Source organism: Stylophora pistillata, chromosome 11 (genome assembly GCF_964205215.1).
Source record: "Stylophora pistillata chromosome 11, jaStyPist1.2, whole genome shotgun sequence".
Classification (NCBI taxonomy): domain Eukaryota; kingdom Metazoa; phylum Cnidaria; class Anthozoa; order Scleractinia; family Pocilloporidae; genus Stylophora; species Stylophora pistillata.
In genome coordinates, this window is record NC_142529.1 from 19,633,253 (window position 1) to 19,655,785 (window position 22,533).

Consider the following 22,533-nt stretch of genomic DNA (forward strand, 5'->3'; position numbering starts at 1 on the left):
GACAAGTTTTTTTGGTGCCGTTTTGGGGTAAAAACAGTTATTTCTGTGTAAATTGTGCAAGTCTACCATTTCAAGTAGATTTTTATGTCTGGTAGATCTATTTTAGACACATCAAGTACATGATATCAGATCTACAAAAACAATTTTTTTTCCATTTGATCTACTCATTGTAATCCATTGTATATAATGGTAGAGTATCCCCATTCTGATCTACCTGCAGCTGCTATGGTTTGTGATGTTATCATATCAACATTTGCACAGGCTGCAGATGGCCCTGGAAGAAACTGGTCGACTTCTTGCATGGGAAAGTCATTTGAGGGTTGCCAGTCCCTCTGAGCCATGATTGTTGCACTTGCATCACTCAAGGTAGATTGGTTCATTAAGTTAGGCAAGGCAACTAAATAATAAAAAAAAAACATGAGAATGAAAATCTGTCTAGTTCATAGATGAAGGACACAACCAACCACTTAAATTTGACCCAGAAATATACAGTCAAGAACTTGTCACTTCTTGTAAAAACACAATCTGTAATTTAAAGCCAAACAAGTTCTCAGCTATGTCACTGGGTAAAAACAGATAATTTCCAAGGTGTATGTTTACATATAAAAGTAAATGATTTTAGAATTAATCTACAACATGATAAAATTAACCTGGATAATGTTACATATTAATTGTTTGATCAATAATTTTTTATCTTCATACATATCCAAACAGAAAAGTTACAAGAGGACAAAAAATTATCAAAAAGCCGATATTACTTGATTTAACACCAAATTATCAGAACAATAATAACAAGTGACATATCAGGAAAATGGCACAGAGTTGAATTATTCACATTTTAATCTTGAGAGTGGAATGGTTGATATAAAGATACTATACGGTACATAAAAAGTCTGATATAAACCAAATTTTTATTTGCCTGTCGCTGTGATTTCTTGTGATGTTGTCACATTAAAATTTGTGCTGGCTGCTGATGACCCTAGATGTGGGATGCTGCTTTCTTGAACTTGAAAGCCACTGCAGGGTGGTATGTCATACTGAGTTGTAATTGTTCTACTTGTATTATCTGAGGCATATGTAGACTGGTTCAAGCCTTGAAATGACACTGCGAAAAGAGTATGGAAATAACAATTGTCAAGTTCTCTAGCGGACATACCATTGTGCCCCCACTTATTATTTTCCAAAGTAATACAAATTAAATAATTATGTAACTGCAGTTTCCCCTCAAATTACAGAATAACAATATAACCCAATGTTTAAGTATTCAGGTGTTGTTACAGGGTAAAAACAACTATTTCAGTGCAGACTGTGTGGTTCTTTCATTTAAAGTATATTTTCTATGTATGGGGGGCTGCTCTGTTTGAAGTAGATTTTTAAGTGTGGTCAACCTACTTGAGACACATAATTGATACAACTTATTACATATGACTTTGTATCTACATGAACATATTAACATACAGCTGTACATCATCACTGATATAATGGAAGATAATTATAACTCTGTTCTGAAGTACATGTACCTGTGCCTGCTATGTTTTGTGGTTTCATCATATCAACATTTTTGCTGGTTGCAGATGGCCCTGGAAGGAAGCTGGTACATCCGTGCAATAAATTGTCACTCCAGGGTTGCAAATTATTCTGAGACATGACTATCCCACTTGTATTACTCAAGGTAGGTTGGTTGACATTTTCCGAAGCAACTAAATAAGAAAAAATTGGAAAGAAAAACTGTCAAGTTCACAAATGATGCACACAACTATAACCACCACCAACATTAATTTTGATAAAAAAAATATGGTAAGAATATGTCACCTTTGTCAAAAAGCTGATATAAAAAGTTCACAATTCAATGCTGAACAAGTTCTCTGCAAGCAGCTAAATTACAAGGTAAAACAGCTAGCTATTTCTGTGTATCTGGTGTATATTTACATATTAAAGTCAATTTTTACAGGTGTTTAATTATATACATCTATCAGGATAAGAGAGAGAGAGAATGTTATATAATTGTTTGATCAATAATCTTAACCCTTTCATTCCCAGGAGTGACCAACAAGGAATTTCTCTTCACATTATTTTACCTTCATACCTATCCAAATAGAAAGGTGACAAGAAGACAAAAAAATATCAAAAAGAGGATATTACTTGATTTAACACCAAATTATTAGAACTAGAATCATACAAGTGACATAACAGGAGAATCATACAGGGTTGTATTATTTGGGGTACCTGTAGGCTGATTCAAGTGTTGCAAAGCCACTGCAATAAGAGCATGTAAATAAAAAACTTTAACTTTACTAGTGGACATACCACTGTGCCCCACTAATTATTTTCCAAAGTGATGTAAATTAATTTAATTTAATAATAAGTTCTTAATATATAGCGCATTAAAATTGAACTCTATGTGAGAGTTTCCCCTCAAACTACAGATGAATAACAATATACCCTAATATGTGGAGTATGTAGGATTCCACGTGCAAATTTTTGTGTTGGCTTATCATTTATGCATGCCGTTTAGAACTATTTAAATGCTAGGGCTTGTTAGCACGCATATTTTTCAACGTATTCTCTAGCCCAAAGTTTTTGTTGCCGATCTTAGACTCTTAACTTGAGCTTCAGTGCCATCGCTACAGTCAGGAAAACATTTGTAAGTCTTGTATGTTTACCATCGCTTGACCCTTCTTCTCATGTATTTTTATTTATTTTCCTAGTCAAACCTTGCTTGCTCACTCGCTTGATCACAAAACCTCAATCAGCTCTGAGTCTCCTCAACTGAGCGTGAGTTTGAAATTTTCTAGACGTAGCATCAACAAGAACTGTACCCTAATACGTATAGTATTTAGGTTTGTTACATCCCCTAGATGGGGATGCCCATCCATCACAAGGTCACTCTACCATTTCATCGGTTAGCTATAAAGTACAAATTTATAATCCTGGTCAGAGAGAGGCACTTTCACAGTAAAGTGTTTTGCCAAAGAACACAACATATTGACCCTGAGCCAGGTCTCTCTCCCAGACCTCGCAACATGGAGTCCAGTGCACTGACCATATAGGCCACTGTGTCTCCCACCTAGTGGAATTATGTCCAATGCTAAATTCCCATTCTCCCATTTTATTTAGCAAATCTACAATGGGACTGTGATGTTTCTCTACATGATACATGTATCATATCTACAAAAGGGTATTTATCAGTTGATCTACTTATGGTTATGCAAATGTTAATGTATAATTATGATAGATCTCATGTAACCTGATTTAGATCTACTGGGGGCAACTGCTTTATTTTGAAGTTTTATCAGATTACAACTTGTGCTGGCTGCTGATGGATGGCCAGCTTGGAAGAGTGATACACTCCTGCATTGGAAAGTCATTTGGAGGTTGCACAGTCAGGTCAAGTCGCTGTCAGGTCGCTGTAACCGCGGGTAACCTGCTACTGGTACTATGTAACCCAGTACAACCTGTCGCATAGTCGAGTCGTCGGTGTTGTATCTTAGGAAACTCAAGGACTAAATTATAACCAAACCCGCAATGAACATGAACATTCCAAGATCCTTTTATTCCTGTTCTATATCTGCGCAGGCGCATCCATGTACACGTAACACAACCATGACGTAACTTAATATAATGTAACACAAGTATAACAAAACAAGGTCACGATATAACATCTCCCCTTTTTTTTTTACGAAAAATAGAATGTGAAAATACGCAACACAAAAAAAACAAAACAAAAGTTTTTAAGTCAATTACAGCTATTACTTTAACTCGTAATCGTTCAAGTGCCTCAGGGGCCTATGGGTTGTCCGAGTAGGATAACGCTTTTCCGCAGGGGATTCACATAAAGAACCCGGTTGAACTATTAGAGTGTCATTGACATTAGCAGAATCAGAATTCTCTGGCAAGGAAGCAAGTTGAGAATTCATAAGGGGGTCAGTAACAGGCACTGACACTGTTGGTTGCTTGTTTGGAATACGAGAATCTCCAGAGCTAGCTAGAATGGATTCCTCCAACGTTGCTGTAGGAGGGATATAGGCAGACGGTATAGTTAAGTCGCGAACAATCTCACAGGGCTGATCTACGTTGGGAGATACATCAAGCGGCATAGACTGGTATTCAGATGCTAAAAAACCACGCGTCGAAGCCACATCTGCAGGGCGTCTCAACAGCTGGTCTATGTGTCGTTTCCACAGATTACCTGCCACCTTGACCATATAATGACGAGAACCAAGGACCTCAGTGACGACTCCACGCACCCATTTTCCTCCCCTTCCAAAATTTCGAGCCAGAACAGAATCGCCGGCATTAAACTTGCGGAAGCCTCTATGTGCAGTGCGACTCAGCATGGTAGAGTATTGGCGAGCTTCGACATGTTTTTCAACTGAAGGTGTCAGCAAGTCCAGCCGGTTGCGCAGTCTCCGGCCCATGAGAAGCAGTGAGGGTGGTTCACCTGTGGTAGAATGAGGAGTGGTCCTGTAAATCAATAAATAATTTGCAATAACAGCATCTACATCTGCATTGGTAAGGTGGGCTTGTTTAATGGCTGATTTCAAAATCTGCACGACACGTTCTGCTTGACCATTTGTAGATGGCTTGTACACCGCTGAAGTACGGTGTAGTAGTCCATTGCTGGCACAAAATTGTTCAAATTCTGTAGAAGTGAACTGGGGCCCATTGTCTGACACGATAATTTCTGGCAAACCATGCCTGCTGAAGATGTCACGCAAGGTGGTCACAGTTGCTTTAGCTGAGGTAGTAGACATTTTGACTACCTCTGGAAATTTACTGTAAGCATCTACAACCACAAGGTAGGTACAGCCAGAGATTGGCCCCGCAAAATCCACATGAATGCGAGACCACGGTCGTGCTGGAAAGGTCCAGGGATGAATTTGAACTGGGGAAGGATCTGATCTCATAGACTGGCAAGTGCTACATGAAGAAACAGTTAATTCAATGTCAGAATCCATGTTGGGCCACCACACATAAGATCGTGCCAAAGCTTTCATTCGAGAGATCCCGGGGTGAGTGTCATGCAGTTCTTGCAACACTTTCTCTTGGAGCGATGGAGGAACGATAACACGAGCACCCCATAATAAGCAACCATGACGTGTGCTTAACTCGTCTTGTCTTGTTTTAAATGGTACCAGACTGGGATCCACTACATGAGACCAACCACTAATGACGTGAGTGTACACTTGGGATAAGACTGGATCCAGTTGAGTCTCCTTCTTGATCATCTGACTGGTCACATTAGTGACAACTTCAGTGTCCAAAAAATAGCATTCAACATTTTCACATTTGGGGGACCATGTCAGAGGCAAGGGAAGGCGAGACATACTGTCTGCATCTACATGTGCTACACTACTACGGTACTCAATCTTGTAATTGTATGAAGCAAGGATAAGAGCCCATCTTTGAAGTCGAGCTGCAGCATGAGCGGGAACCGGTCTCTGAGGACCCAAGAGAGTCAGCAAAGGTCGATGGTCGGTTAAAATTGTAAAGGAGCGACCATAGAGATACTGTCGGAATCTCTTTAGTCCAAAGATGATACTGAAGGCCTCCTTTTCTAGCTGAGAATAGTTTTGTTGAGCAGGAGTCAAAGTGCAAGAAGCAAAAGCCACCGGTCGAAATTGTCCATCAATTTGATGAGACAGGACTGCTCCAGCGCCATAAGATGAGGCATCACATGAAAGAAAAAGGGGCAAGGTATGATCATAATGTACCAGTGTCCGTGAGTTCAGAATGAGCTGCTTTGCCGCAACAAATGCATCCTCTTCAGCTTTCAACCATCTCCATGAAGTACCCTTTTTAAGTAATTGGTGCAAAGGTGCTAGGACTGTAGAATGATGAGGCATGAACCGAGAATAGAACATTATGAGTCCCAAGAAAGATTTCAAGGCCGTTACATCTTTGGGCCTTGGAGCATCCCGAATAGCTTTAAGTTTATCCTGAGTGGGGTGTAGACCTTCTCCATCAATCATATGTCCTAGGTAGACCACTGATGATTGAAAAAACTTGCACTTTGCCTTGTTTAATCGGAATCCAGAATTAAGAAGTCGCTCTAACACCAGTGAAAGTGTGTGAAGGTGGTCCTCTGCATCTGTGCCAGCAACAAGAATATCGTCCAAACGACTAACAGCCTTTGGTACATCCGACAACAAATTATCCATGATTCTCTGAAAGATAGCAGGACCAGAATGAATGCCATTCGGCAATCTTTTGAATGCAAACAACCCAATGTGAGTGTTTATGGTGAGGTAAGACTGGGACTCTTTTGCAATCGGTACTTGATGATAGGCCTGCTTTATATCCAGGACACTGAACACCGTGCAACCTCTTAAAGCTGAATGCATATCCTCAATCTGAGGCATAGGGTAGGTTTCAACACGGGCACTTGCATTGTATGTTACACTAAAATCTCCACAAACGCGGACATCCTCTGAGTCTTTCTTGCCAACGACTACAATTGGAGCCGCACTGTTCACAGATGTCACTCGTTCGATCACACCATCTTTTTCCATCTTAAGCAGAGCACTCTCAACTTTTGACTGTAATGCATAAGGAACGGGTCTGGCTTTATGAAATTTGGCTTCTTTACTTTCATTCAGTATGACAGGATCCCCATTATAACATCCAAGTTGAGGTTGAAACAATTCACTGTAATTCTCAAGGACTGATGCTAATGTCTGGTTTCCTAGGGTTTCCGGTAGTGTAGAGGGATGGCATTGCAAGGGTTCAACGTGATTCAAACCTGGCAACTTCTTCCAATCCAGCTTGACATCTGTAAGCCAGTTTCGACCAAATAAGGCACCAGTCCCTTCGCGTACAATTAGCAAAGGCAGTGTGTGTTGTGATCCCATGTACTCAACCTTCACATGCGCTTCCCCTAAGGGATGCACAGTCTCACCTGTGTATGTCGACAGCACAACATTTGTAGATTTCATTTCAACGTCTGGGCAAACTTGTTTCACGAAAGTAATCGGGGCAAGAGACAATGCACACCCAGTGTCTAACTGCATCAGACAATCCTTGTCTTCAATCTTCAGCGGTACAGAAATGTCAGATCTGGACATTGCATGAACATCAGACACCACATACAACTCCTCTTCTTCAGATAATTGTCCCTGAGGTTGCTCTTCTTCAAAATCCATAACATTGACTCCCCCTTTCTTACACACTCGAGCAATATGTCCTCTTAACTTGCAGTGGCGACACACAGCATTCCTAAATTTGCATTTAGCTCTTACGTGATCAGAATTACCGCATGAAAAACAAGCATAAGAAGCTGCTGGCTGGGAACTGGACGAAATCTGGCTAGGAGGCGGCCGCGAAGTAGATGGTGTAGTCGAGTATCCACGAGAAGTGGAAGGTAAGCCTGAGAATTCCTTCTTCACTGAATTAACTGGTTGAGGCAATTGTTGCTGTTGAACTTGCAAAGTTTCTTTAGCCGCGATTTCGTCGGCGATAGCCACTTGGAGAGCCTCTTAAAATGTTCGATCTTCACTCAATAGTTTTTTTCGAGTCGCAGGGTTTCGAATCCCACACACAAACTGATCGCGGAGCGAGCGGTTCAGAAATTCGCCAAAATTACAAGTGGTGGCCAAATGTCTTAAACGAGCACTGTAAACCGACACGCTTTCATTTTCTTCTTGACAACTTCGATGAAATCTGTAGGATTCGGCAACTTCTAACCGCTTGGGCTTGAAATGTTGTTGCAGTAGTTCACATAATACCTCAAATGTTTTTTCTTTTGGGTTCTCGGGGCTGCATAAGTCGCGAAGAGTGCCATATGTCTTCCTACCAATTACGGAGATCATCACGGCGACCTTTTTCTGACTAGCTGCCCGAACAACAGCCGCAGTGGCATCAGCAGCACATTGTCCGATATCGTTTGCTACAAAAAACTGGTCAAGTCTTTCAAGGTAAGCCGTAAAAGACTCAGAGGAAGGATCAAATTCACCAACAGAACCAAACAACGGTGAAGCCATGGCGGGAATTGCAAACGCACCAGCGAGCACGTGCGTGGAAGCATAAACGAACGAAACGAAGTGGAGTAAGATTATCCGGTGTAGGAAATAGCACGAAATAGCCATATAACACAAAAGTATCCCATCCTCGTCGCCAAAATGTTGTATCTTAGGAAACTCAAGGACTAAATTATAACCAAACCCGCAATGAACATGAACATTCCAAGATCCTTTTATTCCTGTTCTATATCTGCGCAGGCGCATCCATGTACACGTAACACAACCATGACGTAACTTAATATAATGTAACACAAGTATAACAAAACAAGGTCACGATATAACAGTCGGCGACTAAACCGGCAACCCCCCTAGGCTTGCCTGAGGAGGAGGGTGTGTGGACACCCAGTTAGAATTAAAAACAAGACCTTCAAAGGGCGGATGAGCTCCTCGCGAGCCAACGGCCATCCACTGCAGCAGAACTTATCCTCCAGTCGTCGAGGTATCCTTGCCACTGGAACCATGACATGTGATGTCAAGCACCGTGGGAACTTTGCCGTGCAACTTTGTACTCACATTAAAAATTCACGCACAGCTTCCACTTGGCCAAAAGTCCTACAGCGACTGGTAAGCGGCGACGGGGGCAGGATTGTGAAGTCTGGAAGCCTTCAGTTGTGAACCAGCACGTAGGCGGTGGGGGTCAAGTTACAGTCGTTCTGCTCTTGGAGTTGGGAACAGAAGAGTAGTTCGGTAGTCACCCTCATGTCTGAGCAGTCCTCTTTAGGAGCCACTCTGCTCACCCCGCATGGGGAAAGGATTAGAAAAGGTATCCTAAACATAGTCTGTTTCCTTATATTCCCTGGCTGGGTTACCGCACCCAGCGGGTTGACCTTTGTTACAGTCAAAAACAAAGGAAGCAACAACTCCTTTTTGGTACATGGAATGTACGTACTTTGATGGACACCAAAAATAGTGAGGGACCAGAAAGGCGAACTGCCTTCGTTGCTCGTGAGCTTCATCAGTATAATATTGATATCGCTGCACTTCAAGAGACCCGTCACGCTGGTGAAGGACAACTGACTGAGAAAGGAAAGGAACAGGATATACCTTCTTCTGGAAGGGGAAGGAGGAGAATGAACAGAGAATACATGGCGTGGGCTTTGCCATAAAAAATGAGCTGATTAGGAACCTGGAGGAACTGCCGGTTGGTGTAAGCGAATGCCTGATGACACTCCGTTTGAAGCTAAAATCCAATCAACAAGCGACAGTAATCTCCGCATATGCACCAACTCTACAGGCTGAACCTGAAGATAAAGAGATATTCTACTCCACTCTTGACAATGTGTTCACACAGATTCCATCCAATCACAAGATCATTCTCCTTGGTGACTTCTATGCTCGGGTTGGCAGAGATCACTCTGTATGGGAAAATGTCATTGGGAAGGAAGGGGTAGGCAATGCTAACTCCAATGGGATCCAACTCCTGACCAAATGCACAGAGCACCAGCTGGTGATAACAAACACCCTCTTCCGCCAAAAGAACAGGAATAAGACTTCATAGAGACATCCTAGATCACGCCACTGGCATATGATTGACTATGTCATTGTACGTTGCTGTGACAGAAAAGACGTTCTGATCACCAAGACAATGACATCATCTGACAAGTGCTGGACCGATCACAGGCTAGTACGATCCTCTATGTCCTTTGTCATTCACACGCAGAGAATGACGCCGAAACGGCTGAGGCCCAAGTATAACCTAGGGAAACTTGATCACCCTGAGAAACAAGCTGAGTTCCAGTCCAAACTGACTGCAGCGCTGCTACACGTTGATGACATCGATGTTGATTGTCTCTGGGAAGGCTTAAAGACTGCTAACAAAACAGCTTGTGACGAAACACTGGGCAGCCAGAAGTGGTGCCATCAGGACTGGTTTGATGACAATGACGCAGAGATAGAGCAGATGATTGCTGAGAAACGTAGAAGATTCTCTGTTTGGCAGAATGAAATCAGTAATGCTATAAAGAAACAGCAATACCACGAAATGAGATCCAAAGTCCAACGCCGGGTCCGTGAGATGGAAAATAGTTGGTGGATTCAAAAAGCACAGCAATAACAGCAAAGCCTTCTTTGCAGCCACCAAAAAGATCTGTGGGCCAACATCCCAGGGTGTTAGGCCAGTTGCAGGCAAGGATGGAACCCTTCACAAGGACTTGGCTGGCATTCGTGACAGATGGAAAGAACATTTCTGTGAGTTACTGAATCAGACTCCCTCGGTGAACATTGACGCAATTGCGAATTTGCCTCAACTCTCCGTAAAAACCCATCTTGACGAGACACCGACTCTAGAGGATATTGCCACAGCTATAGGTGCTATGAAGAAAGGCAAAGCTGCTGGCCCTGATGGTATCCCTGCAGAAGCATACAAGGCTGCTGGTTCAGCTCTCATTGAGAAACTGCATGTACTCCTCATGCGAATCTGGGACGAAGAAGTAATTCCCAGCGATCTTCAAGATGCTCTGATTGTCACCATTTTCAAGAAAGGTGACACGGCAAACTGTGAAAACTACCGAGGTATATCCCTGCTTTCCATTGCTGGGAAGATCTTTGCTCGCATCCTTGCATGCCGCCTCTTCCCCATTGCCGAGGAGGTCCTTCCAGAGTCTCAATGTGGTTTCAGACCAGCACGTGGGACTGTGGACATGATTTTCTTGGCACGATAGATTCAGGAAAAGTGCAGGGAACAGCATAAAGACCTTTATATGGTTTTCATTGATCTGACTAAGGCATTTGACTCCGTACATCGGCCAACACTGTGGAAAGTGCTCTCTAAAATTGGATGCCCAGAGAAATACATCAGAATGATCCGTCTGCTGCATGACAACATGTCTGCATCAATACTTATTGATGGTGAGTCTACCGAAAGTTTTGTAGTGAAGACTGGTGTCAAGCAGGGCTGTGTCATAGCCCCAACACTCTTCTCGATTTTCATCTCCGCCGTGCTACACCTGGTGTCGGAGAAATTACCTCGTGGTATAGATATGCAGTTTAGGATGGATGGCAAGCTGTTCAACTTACGGCAACTGAAGGCTAAGACATTAACCACTCACATGGCTGTACTCGAGCTCCAATATGCTGACGACAACGCCCTAGTGACCCACACAGAGGAAGACCTTCAAGTAGCTGTGGATGCCTTCAGTTATGCCTATGATGCACTTGGCCTCACACTTAATGCTCGGAACACACAAGTTCTTTTCCAACCATCACCTGATCACACACTTGAGCAAAAACAACCAGAGATCACAGTTGGAGACACACGCCTTAGCTCTGTTGATCATTTCTCGTATCTTGGTAGTTGCCTGTCATGCAAGGCAGATTTGGATGTTGAAACCCAAGTTCGTCTAAAATCAGCTAGTGCTGCCTTCGGTAGCCTCAGAGACAGGGTTTTTAATAATAGAAACCTCTACACCAACACCAAAATAAAGTTTTACAAAGCCGTAATATTGCCAACCCTGCTGTATGGCTCAGAAGCTTGGACAACCTATACCCATCATCTCAAAAGTCTTGAGAGGTATCATCAGCGTTGCCTTCGCCGTATCCTCAACATCAAGTGGCAAGACAGACGAACAAACAGCAGTGTTTTGGAAGAGGCTAATGTCACAAGTATTGAGTCCTATATTATCAAGAACCAACTTCGCTGGGCTGGTCACCTTGTCCGTATGCCTTCATCCAGACTCCCAAAGAAGATTCTGTATGGTGAACTGTCCAATGGAAGACGTAACCAGGGGGGGCAACGAAAACGCTTTAAGGATAGCCTTAAACACAACCTGGAGCAGTGCGGTATCAACCCCAAGAACTGGGAGCAATTGGCCAATGACCGGCCTAGCTGGAGAAGTGCTATCCACACTGGTGTGGCGCATAGTGAGCAACGGAGGAGGGAGCACTGTGAGAGTCTCCGCTTGGCGAGAAAAGAGAGACACCAAAATGCCAGTGTAGTTCCAACCTCCACTGATTTCAGATGTCCAGTCTGTCAGAGAATTTGCTCTTCCCGAATCGGACTGTATAGTCACCAGTGAACTCATGTAAACTAATTTAATTTAATTTAATTCAATTTAATCACTGCCAAGTGGACATCTTACTCGTTATGAGGGATTGCCAACACACATTATTCTGAACCATCACTGTTGCACTTAAATCACTCAAGGTAGGTTGGTTCAAGTTTGGCACCCCCACTAAATAAAAAAACATGGGTAAGAAAAATTGCCGAGTTCATAGCTCAGTATTGAGGATAAAATTATGTACAACACAAATTTCCTACCTGGTGCTGAGCTGGGTGCAGTCCCATTGGTTACATGTGGTGATTCTTGTGGCATCTGGAATAAATGTAAAAAGAAAACAAATAATACGTTTCTGCTGCTTTTTTTATCTTTAAGTCAGTAAAATAGAATAAAATAGATTTTCCTTGTGAATTCTGACAAAATGAAAAATCAGTAGAGAAAATTATTGCATATCTGCACAAAAAGCCTATAACCAGTAAAGCTACTTACAAGGTTGTAAAATAATGTGCATTATAAAATATAGTGTGGTAAGTTGATGTGAGCAAATTAAATCACACAAGAATGATGCTTTAACATATATCCTAATTAATGAGCATATTTTAAGAATACTATGGTCTAAAAGAGCAATGCCATGAATTGAAGGATACTTTAGGCACCAATATTCTTAACTTCCTTTCAGGATTTTCTTTTTAAAGCTACATGATTTCAGTAGATTTCAGAAGAATCAAAAAGAGAATTTAAGTTCATGGGATTAAGTTTTTTAAAATCACCCCTCTATCAACCAGTATCTGTGAACCAGCAGGGTTCAAATTCAGCTTAAGTGATTAAATGAGCAAATAAAAACGGCATCTTTTTGTATGGCAATGCATTTTGTAGTTAAGCCTAAAAAGGTTGCAAGGGTTTTCCACAATTAATGGCAAGCTTAAGTGCCCAATGATAGTTATATATTAGGGCTGTCAATCTTGTCATCAGGACAATGTTTTGCTTGGGCAAATTTTTAAAGGTGTTGGTCAGGCCTATTGCCATGGCAATAGTAAAGCAGTGCTCAAAGATCCTCTAGAACTCAGCTTTTGAAATATATCTCAAAAATCAGGTCACCAAGTGACCTCAGATTTTTTTTTTGGAATTTCTAAAACTCTGTCACATTCTCTATCCTTAAATACAGCTGCCATATCTGTTTACAACTCTTGCCACACAATTTTGTGGGAAAGATTGCATGGGATTCATTAATTTGAATCCAATTTCTCCACCATAAAAACTTTTTCAAGCCTCCTTAATCTATGGATTTCATATAAACTGCAAGCATAACGCAGAGTGTAAGGTGACACAGACATACCTGATCATCCTCCAACAGAATGTAAAGGACTGAGTTACCCCTCACTGTTTTGTTAATCATATTTCCACCCCAAACACCAGGGTTTCCATGCAAATTAAAAGCTGTACTTTTATGGCCATAGGATGCGCAATAAAACCTAACCATATATCAAAAAATTCATATACATTTAGTAGCAATGGTCTAGTTTCTCCTACAATAACAGATTCAAATAAATGTTCTACTGTAAAGATCATAACTTAATTCGTAAATTAATTTTTTTAACAGTCATCTAACTTTTAGACTTGTTGTCCCAGCAAATTTGTTGCCACAACTAAAATCCAGATGTTCCCTAATCTCAATCAAATCTAGTGTCCCATCTCAAAGAAAACATCCAGCACCTGTAGGTACACAAGTATTTACCAAAAGATCCCACGGATAAGCCGCACTTTTATCCAAAAATCGTCGGCAGGAATTGGGGGTGCGGCTTATCTGCGGGAACATTTGAAATGTGAATGTCCATTTTTGTGTTCGATCTAATGCCTGGTTACTAAGCTTCTAATGTTCTGCTCAAGTTCTTGTTGTAATGCAAAAATCTACGGAAAAACTGTGTTGAATGAAGAAATTGCTGTCAACAAATACCAGAAAAAGACCAATCTTATGTCAAAGTTGGTAGAAACGACGTCCATGATATTAAAGTACTAAAATTGTGGGTAACACTCTAAAGTATTTTCCATTGCAATGTTAATGATGAGTTTACGTTCAATGAACAGCGGATGAAGAAGACTTCTCTGGACTCGACTTTGGATTTCTTTTGATTTCTATCAAAAAACATTTCCAAAATTTGAGTTGCTAAGTTCGGGGTGCGGCTTATCTGCAGGTATGGCTTATCCGCGGGCTTTTACGGTATATATTGATATCAAATGACCATGTACTGAATAAATTGAAACTAAAACTGAATTCAAATTAGATTGTTTGCTCTCAATTTCAAAAAGTAATCAATTATTATGTATATATAATCAAAAAAATTATAATGAATCAAATTGAAGAGTTGTCCTCAACAATATAAGCCACCTCCATGCTTATTAATGATGAATTCAGATATCTTGGTAGACACTTATAAATCTATAAACTAAATGGAGGCTCTACAATTTTTATACAAGTATCATGTGAATTCCCAAATTAATTTTGTTTTCTAGAATTGATACTGGTAGTCTGCAACTTTGGGATTGAGACTGCCTTTTCAAGGCACTGTATAACAATATAAATGACTTTTTATGGGGCCCCAATTAATTTATGTGTAAGATGTGTGATTTCCATCATGAAAAGTAAAAGTTGTCATTTATGATACAACTACTACTATTTTTTGTTGATAAAACCTTATCAAAATCCAAATCCTATATACATATTGTTGCTAAAATAGGTGTTTCTGACATATATATCAATAATGTAACTCTACTACTATCCTTCTACTACTAATACTACCACATTGAGCTGTTACCAGTGCAAGCCCTGCTAAAACAACAACAGAATTAATAACTATATATTAAATAAAGACTATTACCTTCCAGTTAAGTTAAACAAAGGAAATGCATCCTGAAGTGTTTGCCTCACCAATTCTTCTGACATACTTTTTGAAAATTGTACATTTTTGTTGTACTGTCCAGTGCTTGGCTTTTTAATTTTTGCCATGTCTATGGTCGTTGGCATTAATATTTTGCCATCAAGCCTAACGCAATCACTGTCCTTCAGCAACACAACACGTCTGGTGAAAAGGCCTGCACCAGTTGAGTTTTCCATCAGTTTTCCTGAAATAAATATTGCATACTTAGCTGAACTCTCAGTATAACTTCTTTAAGCACTGTTCATAATGAGTACTTCATTGGACATGGTTTCCAAAGACACAGTAGTTTAAAAATTCTCTTACCTCTCCTTAATAAAGCAAATTTTGCCCACCATCAATAAGAAAAACATCTTCTAGTCTTGAATGGTCTTTAACATCTGGGCCCCGTTGTTCAAAGGCCAATTTTTTATAACAATAACCCAAGATTAAATCTTAATCTGCATTTCTTTATTCCTTTACACAAAAGCCTTTGTGAGATAATTTTCACTTTTCTTTTAACAGCAGCCAAAAATCAGATTCTAGAGAAAAGAATTATTTTTAATTTTCCTTTAAGCTTTCAAAGTAATCAGATTTCACACTTATCCTGGGTTATCCAGAGGTGGCAAAATATGGCATACAAAAATCCTCAACTTGTGGTGCAACACTGTTTCACAGCAAGTTTTGGGTCAAATAATATGAAAGCTAATCACTATGGAATTGGCTTTTCTTTTCTTGCGTTTTTTTTTTCAGAATGTAAACTGGAAAAGGGACTATCCCCACTACATCTTATTTAGAAGTACTCAAACAGAGTAGTAGCTAGTAGCAATAAGTATTTTCTAATCAGACATTCCTTTGGTTTAGTGAATTTTTGTCTCCTTTTCATACTTCTTTGGAATGATATTTTTCACATGAAAATTGACATGAAAAATTTTGAATGCAAAATGTTTTCATGTGAGCTTAGTATGAATCTTGCAAAGACTGAGTGAAAATTCCCACATTTTCCAAAACATTTCACCTATTGATTTACTTCCTTAATTCAGAGAGTTAAAGAGCATGTGAAATCACTATGTTTAAAGGGAAACAGGTTTTACATGAATCTTGTAAGATTCTTATAAGAATCTAAGTTGCATGAGAATCCTACAAGATCTTGTAAGGTTCTTGTAAGAACCTTAAGATAGAACAAAGATCTTTTAAAGAAACTTACTAAGATTCTTACTGAAATCTTAATAAGATTTCCACCTGGGAATGTTTCATGTTTTTCACCTTGCCAAATCAACTTATCGCACAACAAAAACATTAAATTTTGTTGTGGGTTGAAAAAAGTTGTTGTGAAAAGTAAATCGTGGGTCTACTTTGAGCAACTTGTTTCCCATCAAACTCACAACCTGTCACCCTACAAATTTGCTCATTATTGTGCACCAATTGGAGGGTTTTGGTACATGTATCTCACATTTCACCACCTCAACCCAGCTTTGAACAATCTGACACTGAGCTTTAAATTGTTTGATCACTTGTCATCGAAAGAAAAGCTCAGTCTTCTAGGACTGTTGCCCTCATGACCACTTCCATACCTAAGGTAACTATGGTATTACAAATTTGCACAGTATGTATTGTAGAAATGGGATTCAGAATGTTGAGAGTTTAGGCTCCTTTAAATAGGTTTGTATTTTATGTATTTTTCTTTGTTTCAGAATCACTATAATAGTCATATATCACAAAGGATGAAATGCAACTCAAACAAGTCTAGCATCACTTTTACCATGGTTAATTCTAGACTATATCATATACATGCACAACGTATCTGTGAGCACTGACAAAAGGAAGAAGATTAAAAACAAAAAATGAGCCAAAAGAGAGTTCCACATTATCTCTCTCACCTTCAAATGCTTTTATGTGAAAAGAGCTAGGCCTGTGCTGCACCTTTAGAACAAACTATGTTAAGCTAGAGGAGTTGCCCACCAAATCCAGACACTGATCATTGATTGAAGCAAAATCCAAGCACTTTCTTATTCTCAGGTGTTGAAACATGTATTTTCAATCAATCCTACACAAAATTATTACAGCACTGTTTGACCTGTGAAAAAGAGAGTATTAAGCAAAATTAAGCTTCAGCTGACCACTTATTTAATAATAAGATAATTTGGTTTTATCAACTGAGTTGATAAGCTTGATATTGCTTCAGGCTTGGCCTTCTGCAGTGAGTTAATGGAAACTTATCCCCTTTCCTTTTTGAATTGATTGCTAAGTATCATTAAGAAAAAATTCCCATGAAGGAGAACTTCCTGTTGTTATTCTGTAGGAACTATGCCAATCATTTTTAAACCCTCCAAACTATTCACTCAGACTTGACTTTACTTGTTGTGGAAATGCACTTATAGATACACAATTCTTCTCTTTAAAAATTAATTACTTAAATCAAGCTGAGACAGACACCACCTTAACCGCTATGTAACAATCCATGATTCCAGCAACAATTTTTTTATCCCTAGAGATGCAACTAATCAAGACCACTTAAACATGCATAGAAGAATCAGATGGGTTTCAGTTTCATGCAATCATGGAATGTCGGGTTTTTCTAGGGAAGAACTGACGCAAATATGCCTGATTGTAGCTATAGACGTTAAAAGTTATTGGTAAGATTTTGGCACAGCTTTATACTATCATAGTACAAAGCCGTAGTCCCAAAGGCAATCTCTTGTTTTTGTTAGTGTTCTCCTTATCCAAGAAATGTATGCATAACAAAGCATAGGGTGTGCTGAAATCTTACCCTACAGTCCCATAACAATTTTCCCAGAAAAATATCTAAAATATGCTTCATCAACCATTGATCCAGAATCAAATTTAAAAAAAAGACATTTTTATCCAAAGAAACTCATTAAACTCTGGGCTACTTAAAAGGCCTGATGACTTCAAGCTGATTTGTGCTCTGGTTGCTTCCTTCGAGCTTTACAACAGAACAGAGTACAGTAGAGGCTTCTCTATTACATGCACTAGTAAATGAAACCTTTGTAAATCTGCAAGCGATGTATATAATTTAAATATTTAACTTTTGGTCGCGCCACTCACTAAGGATTCACAAATAGCCTTTAAGATTCAAAGACCAAGTCATGCAGAAAATGACTAAGACTTAGGGGCAAGGCAACCGAACCGTGATTTACTAGTAAATTTATTTATTTTTCCTTGAAGAAGGTGTTAGACAACTATTGTAATTAGCGTGCAGAAATATGAAATTGGCATACCATATTTACCCGAATAAGCGCTGCCCTCGATTAAGTGCCGCCCTCGAATAAGCGCCGCCCTCAAATAAGCGCCGCATCTGGGACAAAAAAGTTAATAAGCGCTGCCCTCAAATAAGCGCCGCACCCCCAATGCGGCGCTTATTCGAGGAATTCAGTATAACGAGGAAAAACACTATAAAACAATTTTAACACAGCATCAGCAATTTCTATTCTTCAAATGTGATGTTCTTTAGTTCAAAGTGACTGTATTTCTCTGCTAGGGTTGTCATGAAACGCTCGGGGTTTTTTCACCATATGAATTTCTCTCGTAATTCTATATTTACTATCCGTTTAGCATCAGTCCATAGGAACATTGACGGATAGAAAGTGTACCGTTGGATAAAAATATAGAAAAAGTAAATTTGTCTGGTACAATTTTTAAATGAGCGCCGCACTTGTGGCGCGAAAAATTAAATGAGCGCCGCGGCGCTTATTCGAGTAAATACGGTAATTATGTTAGAACTAGCAACTAACGCCTACAAAAGTCTGCAAACGGTATAGATCAAAAATTCAACTTTGGACACGAAATTTAACTGTTAACCGGTTGCTACTTTGAGCAGGCAAACTGTGCCAAGCCGTGAACCTTCGGTTTCACCGTAAGGCACAATTTAGTATGTTGAAATTCTCAGTTATTTTATTTTGCAGACTCGTCTGCCATGATAAAGCGACCTCGTGTTGTTCACTTTAGTTTATTTGCGAGTGATGACAAGAAAACTGATGTGAACATCAAAAATATAAAATAAGAATGCAAAAATATATGAAAAATGACATAAACATTAGCATCAGACGACTGCGGTTAACTGTGTGACGAGAATTAAGTTAAGAAACCACGTGAACTGCAGGAAATATTCATTTTCAAACTTCGACATCTTGATCTCGACTGATCTATTTAGCTACACGTAGTTAACTCTTACCTTGGATCATAAAGAGGATTACACATGATGGCATTGCTTCGTTCTGAAGAAAACCTCAAAATGTTTTTCATGGCATTGCAAGGACAAAAAGGTGTAAGCATATCGTTTTCTGTCGGCACCTTGCTTATAAACAATTACATTTAGTCCGGCAAGGTCACGAGACTGTTGCTGACTCAATGCGCATGTTCATTGTGCATTTAGCGGGTACAAAAAGGCCTGGGCCCAGATCAATGAGCGAACAAACCGAACAAACCACTAGCGCATGCGCAGACAAAATGCCTCTCAGTTCGGAGCCATTCATTTATAAAGTTTTCGACGCGTTTCTGCGAGGATTCAACTGGACGATCGACACCTTTTTGTATTGTTTTTTTGGAGATGGATTAAGGAGTATGACAAGTTCACCAACATTTCTAACTCTGTTGATGCTCATGGTGTTTGTTGGCCCTTTGGTTGAGGATACTTTAATGATCAAAGTGCGAACAAAACGCGAAAAAAGCCCCCGAAAACTTGAAGTTTGAGATTTGATTTACTGAAGATCAAAATGTGCACACGAGACAACAAACCTTGAAGGTTAGTCTTAAAATGTTGATGTTTTATTTTTGTGAATCACAAATTTGTATGTGGAGACGATCGTGAGATCAAAATTTAGATTTTGATCTTATTTTACTTCAACTTCGAAGTGAAATTGCGTTAAGTAAAATTGCGTTTCCCCAACTGTCAAATCACTTTAAATAACATCGTCTTTTCGTTCTCTTTACAGTCATATAGGACACAAGGCTTTAAAAAATTTTCCAGCTTCAGGATTAAGTTGCTCTTACTACAACCCTCGGCGAATTATTTTTCGGTAGGTTTTGGTGAATTTTTTAAGTCATGACCCAAAACCGTCTTTGGCCTTTTTGCTCTCCAAGTCTGTTGTACATGGTAGGTATGCATGTGTCTTAACAACGGTTATGGTCTTACTTCAAACAACTACGGTTTTGGCTTATTTTTTTTTACTGTGTTTTTGTGGTAATTTTTAATATCGCCTTTTCTAGCTTCATGTACTAATAGTAATAGTAATAGTAATCAAAGTTTAATGTTTTTACGTGGGGCATGGTTACCCATATTGCCCGAGCCAGAGGCTCATGTATGAAACGCAAGACAACGACCCACCCATCCCACCCCAGGGGAGGACATCCATCACACAGTAATCTCTTGCGTGAGAAATTAATGTCTCCTACCCCTAACACTGCAGGAGACAGGACCTCCATTTATTCATCCCTGTCCGAAAAGACAAGAATATCTGAACCATTTCTTGATGTTATAGAAAGGCAGCACATTCTTCTCAATTATTTTAAGACCTTGAGTGTTGGTCCGGCCGGGGCTCAAACCCTTGACCTCCCGCACATCAGTTCAGTGCTCTATCCATTGAGCTAACCAGGAGGTGGTTAAGGGAAGCTAACCAGAGGAAAAACTAACTAGAGGAAAAACTTCGGTAAAACTTATTTATCGATTGGCCCCCAAATCCCTCATTATTGTCAGTTATTTGTTTATCTATCTAGCTTTCGGTCTAACTAGTGCATTTACCTCAAAAAAATGCGTGGGCTTTGTCTCTTGAGTAAAACTGGTGCCGTTTTCTTCATGTTCATGTGTTTTTCGAAACGAGTGGCGTCAGCTGTATTCTGTCCTGTTCATTTCAGTAGAATGCTTTGCGTTGTGAAATAAATTTTTAGTCGAAGTGCACTATGAATTTCAAGCCATTTTAGTTATATTTCACTTTGCTGTATGTGTTGTGATGTTGAAGTTACTTCGTGAGATTGATGATGGAAATTAACTGTTGTATTCTCTTCTGTTTAAGGTAATGTGAAGTGACCCAATAATTGGTACTATAGACAGATTTACTGTGGCTAGCTGTTATTCTAGGGTTTGTCATTATTCTGAGAAGCTTACTTCTTGTTTAAATTATCAGTCTTTTGTTCTCTGTACACAACTTGGCTAGACTAATATGCTATATGGGAGTTATGTCTACTCTATTTATAAAGGTAAAATTACCAATAAAGTTTTCAGAAGTGTTGTCCAGATTTCACTGAAAATGAATGTGAGGAGGGATCAGTCATATTTCTTAAGAGCTTCCAGGATTAGAGGATCAGTCATATTTTCTTAAGAGCTTCCAGGATTAGAGTTAATAAATTTCTTGAGTGATTCATACATGATTTGTCTCCTGTAAAATTGACACAGCCAAACCTCCTGGCAAATGTCTGTAAATGTCTCCTTTTGTCTTCAGTCTTATTTCTCCAAAATCTAATAGGTGTAAATCACCCATTTTCTTAAAGAGGTCAACAAAACTCTCCTCGTCATTTTGATCTGACTTCCTTCAGTCTTATTCCCAAGGGATACAAGCCTTGGGAAATAATTTGGTTTTTGTCCTCACTGATACTATCAGCTGTACAGGTTCCCATCAAATTTTCAGATAACTCTTGTAATTTAATAGGTTGAAAAGTAAGGTTGCTAAGTGTGTATCTGATGTTTTTGGGCAGTAAGAAGGATAGATGAAGTCAAATATAATTTTTATTGGGAAAGTAATGGATTCATTTCACTATTATTATTACAACTGGAAGCTCAATAAGTTATTTGGTTTAATTCACATTTAGCAACAGGCTGGTCTTTCTTTTTTTGTTCACACAGCTCTAGTTATGGTGCAATTTTCATCCGTTGAGGGTTAGGGGTAGTTTGACCAAAATAAAGTGATCAGATTTTGGTAAAATTCTTTCACGTCATAAACCATATGTGATGATATTTTCAAGACTGATGATTGAAAAGAACTTTCTTCTCTCTGATAAAATCCCTTATTATTCTACCATTTCCACCAAGTTATGACGACCATACCTCTAGTGCTAATATTATCTTACTTTTAACGCGACAATGACATTTTGTGTTTCAGTAATGATCGTTCCCGCCGGTTGTGATTCATGAAAAAAACTTTTCAACCAAAACCTAAACTTCTGTGAACTGTTGTTTTTTGCTGAAATTGCAAATACATTGAATTGCACTGGAAGTTAAAGCTCTAAAACACTCAAAGGAAAGTAAGTACTACAAATGTACTCGATTTGTTGAGATAGCAATGACACGATTAAATTACTTTCCAATACGTCTGCGCTCTTCGACAGGCCTCTTGTATCATTCACAAAAAAGATCATCTACATCGATCGCACCAATAAATGTTAAAGAGGACTCGAATTGAACTCGATTGTGTACCTTTTTGCTTTTGGAAAATCAATCGATTGTGACTTCCTTTCGCACACCACACAACCATATTAAGACTAGGACGCTTCCGAGTCTAAGTTAAAGAGGGAAAAACGACAAGAAAAGTTGTCTCAAGAGCTCGTTCCACTATTCTTTTCCGACGCATTTTCCTCCTGCACTTCTTTCGCGGG

The 22,533-nt window shown here is 39.5% G+C and overlaps 1 protein-coding gene and 1 long non-coding RNA gene across 7 annotated transcripts in view; one reads left to right on the top strand and one right to left on the bottom strand.

Moving 5' to 3' along the window:
* LOC111345793 (uncharacterized) overlaps positions 1-19,268 on the bottom strand; it is a 37,932-nt gene extending 18,664 nt beyond the window's left edge. For 3 of the 5 annotated variants that reach the window (XM_088738397.1, XM_088738398.1, XM_088738396.1), the window contains exons 1-8: positions 19,121-19,268; positions 16,806-17,002; positions 14,890-15,133; positions 13,350-13,485; positions 12,274-12,328; positions 1,521-1,700; positions 920-1,105; positions 215-397 (exon numbers count right to left, since the gene is read on the bottom strand). In XM_088738397.1, coding sequence (XP_088594523.1) covers positions 215-397; positions 920-1,105; positions 1,521-1,700; positions 12,274-12,328; positions 13,350-13,485; positions 14,890-15,125 — 976 coding nt within the window. In that variant the 5' untranslated portion in view covers positions 15,126-15,133; positions 16,806-17,002; positions 19,121-19,268. Of the gene's footprint in view, positions 1-214; positions 398-919; positions 1,106-1,520; positions 1,701-12,273; positions 12,329-13,349; positions 13,486-14,085; positions 14,168-14,889; positions 15,134-16,805; positions 17,003-19,120 lie in introns of those variants that run through there. The other 2 variants (XM_088738400.1, XM_088738399.1) reach the window with 2 other exon arrangements.
* Positions 19,269-19,383: 115 nt separating this feature from the next.
* LOC148720495 (uncharacterized) lies at positions 19,384-21,180 on the top strand. 2 transcript variants are annotated; one of them, XR_015993161.1, is made up of 3 exons: positions 19,384-19,690; positions 19,881-20,041; positions 20,958-21,180. It is a non-coding gene; the product is annotated as an uncharacterized LOC148720495 (long non-coding RNA). The 2 variants fall into 2 exon arrangements; XR_015993160.1 differs by having other exon boundaries at positions 19,881-19,964.
* Positions 21,181-22,533: the final 1,353 nt, after the last annotated feature.